The sequence below is a fragment of the Anarrhichthys ocellatus genome, unplaced genomic scaffold, assembly GCF_004355925.1.
Source record: "Anarrhichthys ocellatus isolate YVR2014 unplaced genomic scaffold, GSC_Weel_1.0 scaffold38, whole genome shotgun sequence".
NCBI lineage: Eukaryota > Metazoa > Chordata > Actinopteri > Perciformes > Anarhichadidae > Anarrhichthys > Anarrhichthys ocellatus.
In genome coordinates this window covers 148,526-149,528 of record NW_022280068.1, presented here as the reverse complement: position 1 = coordinate 149,528, position 1,003 = coordinate 148,526, and the positions used below count along the sequence as shown (strand labels likewise).

Below are 1,003 nucleotides of genomic sequence, written 5' to 3'. Positions count from 1 at the left end.
TGTGTGTGTGTGTGTGTGTGTGTGTGTGTGTGTGTGTGTGTGTGTGTTGGCTCATTCTCTCCTCAGGGGTGTTCATAACCAAAGGTGACGTGGGTGTTGGGACCATCGTGGGTTCAGCTGTCTTCAACATCCTCTGCATCATCGGTGTGTGTGGCTTCTTTGCCGGCCAGGTATGATGTCACAGCAGCGGCACACTGCAGCAGCTGATCCTCACACTGACCTGGTGGCATTTCACACAGAGCAACCAACAGTCTAATGTCACCTTTAAATATTCAGACACATACACACAAAGTGGGAGAAAGTACTCGTGTATATGTTTCTGCAGAAGGAAGCAGGAAGCAGCCACGTGAACAATATCCCATCCGTCCGTCGTTTGTATCTTTTTTTTCTGCTTTGCATCCTCAACGCTGTGTGTTGCGCGAGATACAGAGATAACGTAACGCAGTGCAGCCTCTCTCTGATGCTATCGGACGTGCCGGGGACATGGAAATGAGTGGAGTGCAAGGATAAGCTCTCTGCTCCGAAGAGTGTACGCACTGGACCTCAAACAGTGTTGCACAGTTGCATTACGTAATCACAGGGAGATAATGTGAGGTGGAACGGGCCTCACCTATGTTTACCATTAGCTGGCTGATCGTAGCAGGTTCCCTCTACAAAGCAGGATGGTTCAGGGAAACAGAGTACAAGCAAACATTTTCAAATCTCTGTTATGTTCTAAACGTTGCTCCGCCTTGCAGCGGCAAACCATTCCACAGCTGGGAGTGGCTCATTGAAGATGTGACCTCTGACCCTCCACTTACGTGTGAGCGCTGTGTGGGAGAGTATTACAGCGTGATTCATTGCACCGTGGGCTCCTGCATTGTGTCTTTGTAGGATGGTAACTTGTGATTCCTGTGTTTACATCGGCATGGTAATGATATCAGAGGCGTTTCTGTGTCACAGAGCTGCATGAACTCCAGCGAGGATAAGTGTTGCTATTAAAGTGTTTGAATTAAAGCTGAAT

At 48.5% G+C, this 1,003-nt stretch overlaps 1 protein-coding gene across 1 annotated transcript in view; it reads left to right on the top strand.

Moving 5' to 3' along the window:
• slc24a3 (solute carrier family 24 member 3) overlaps positions 1–1,003 on the top strand; it is a 40,185-nt gene that overhangs the window by 28,316 nt on the left and 10,866 nt on the right. The window contains exon 6 of the mRNA XM_031867055.1: positions 67–170. Coding sequence (XP_031722915.1) covers positions 67–170 — 104 coding nt within the window. The remainder of the gene's footprint in view (positions 1–66; positions 171–1,003) is intronic.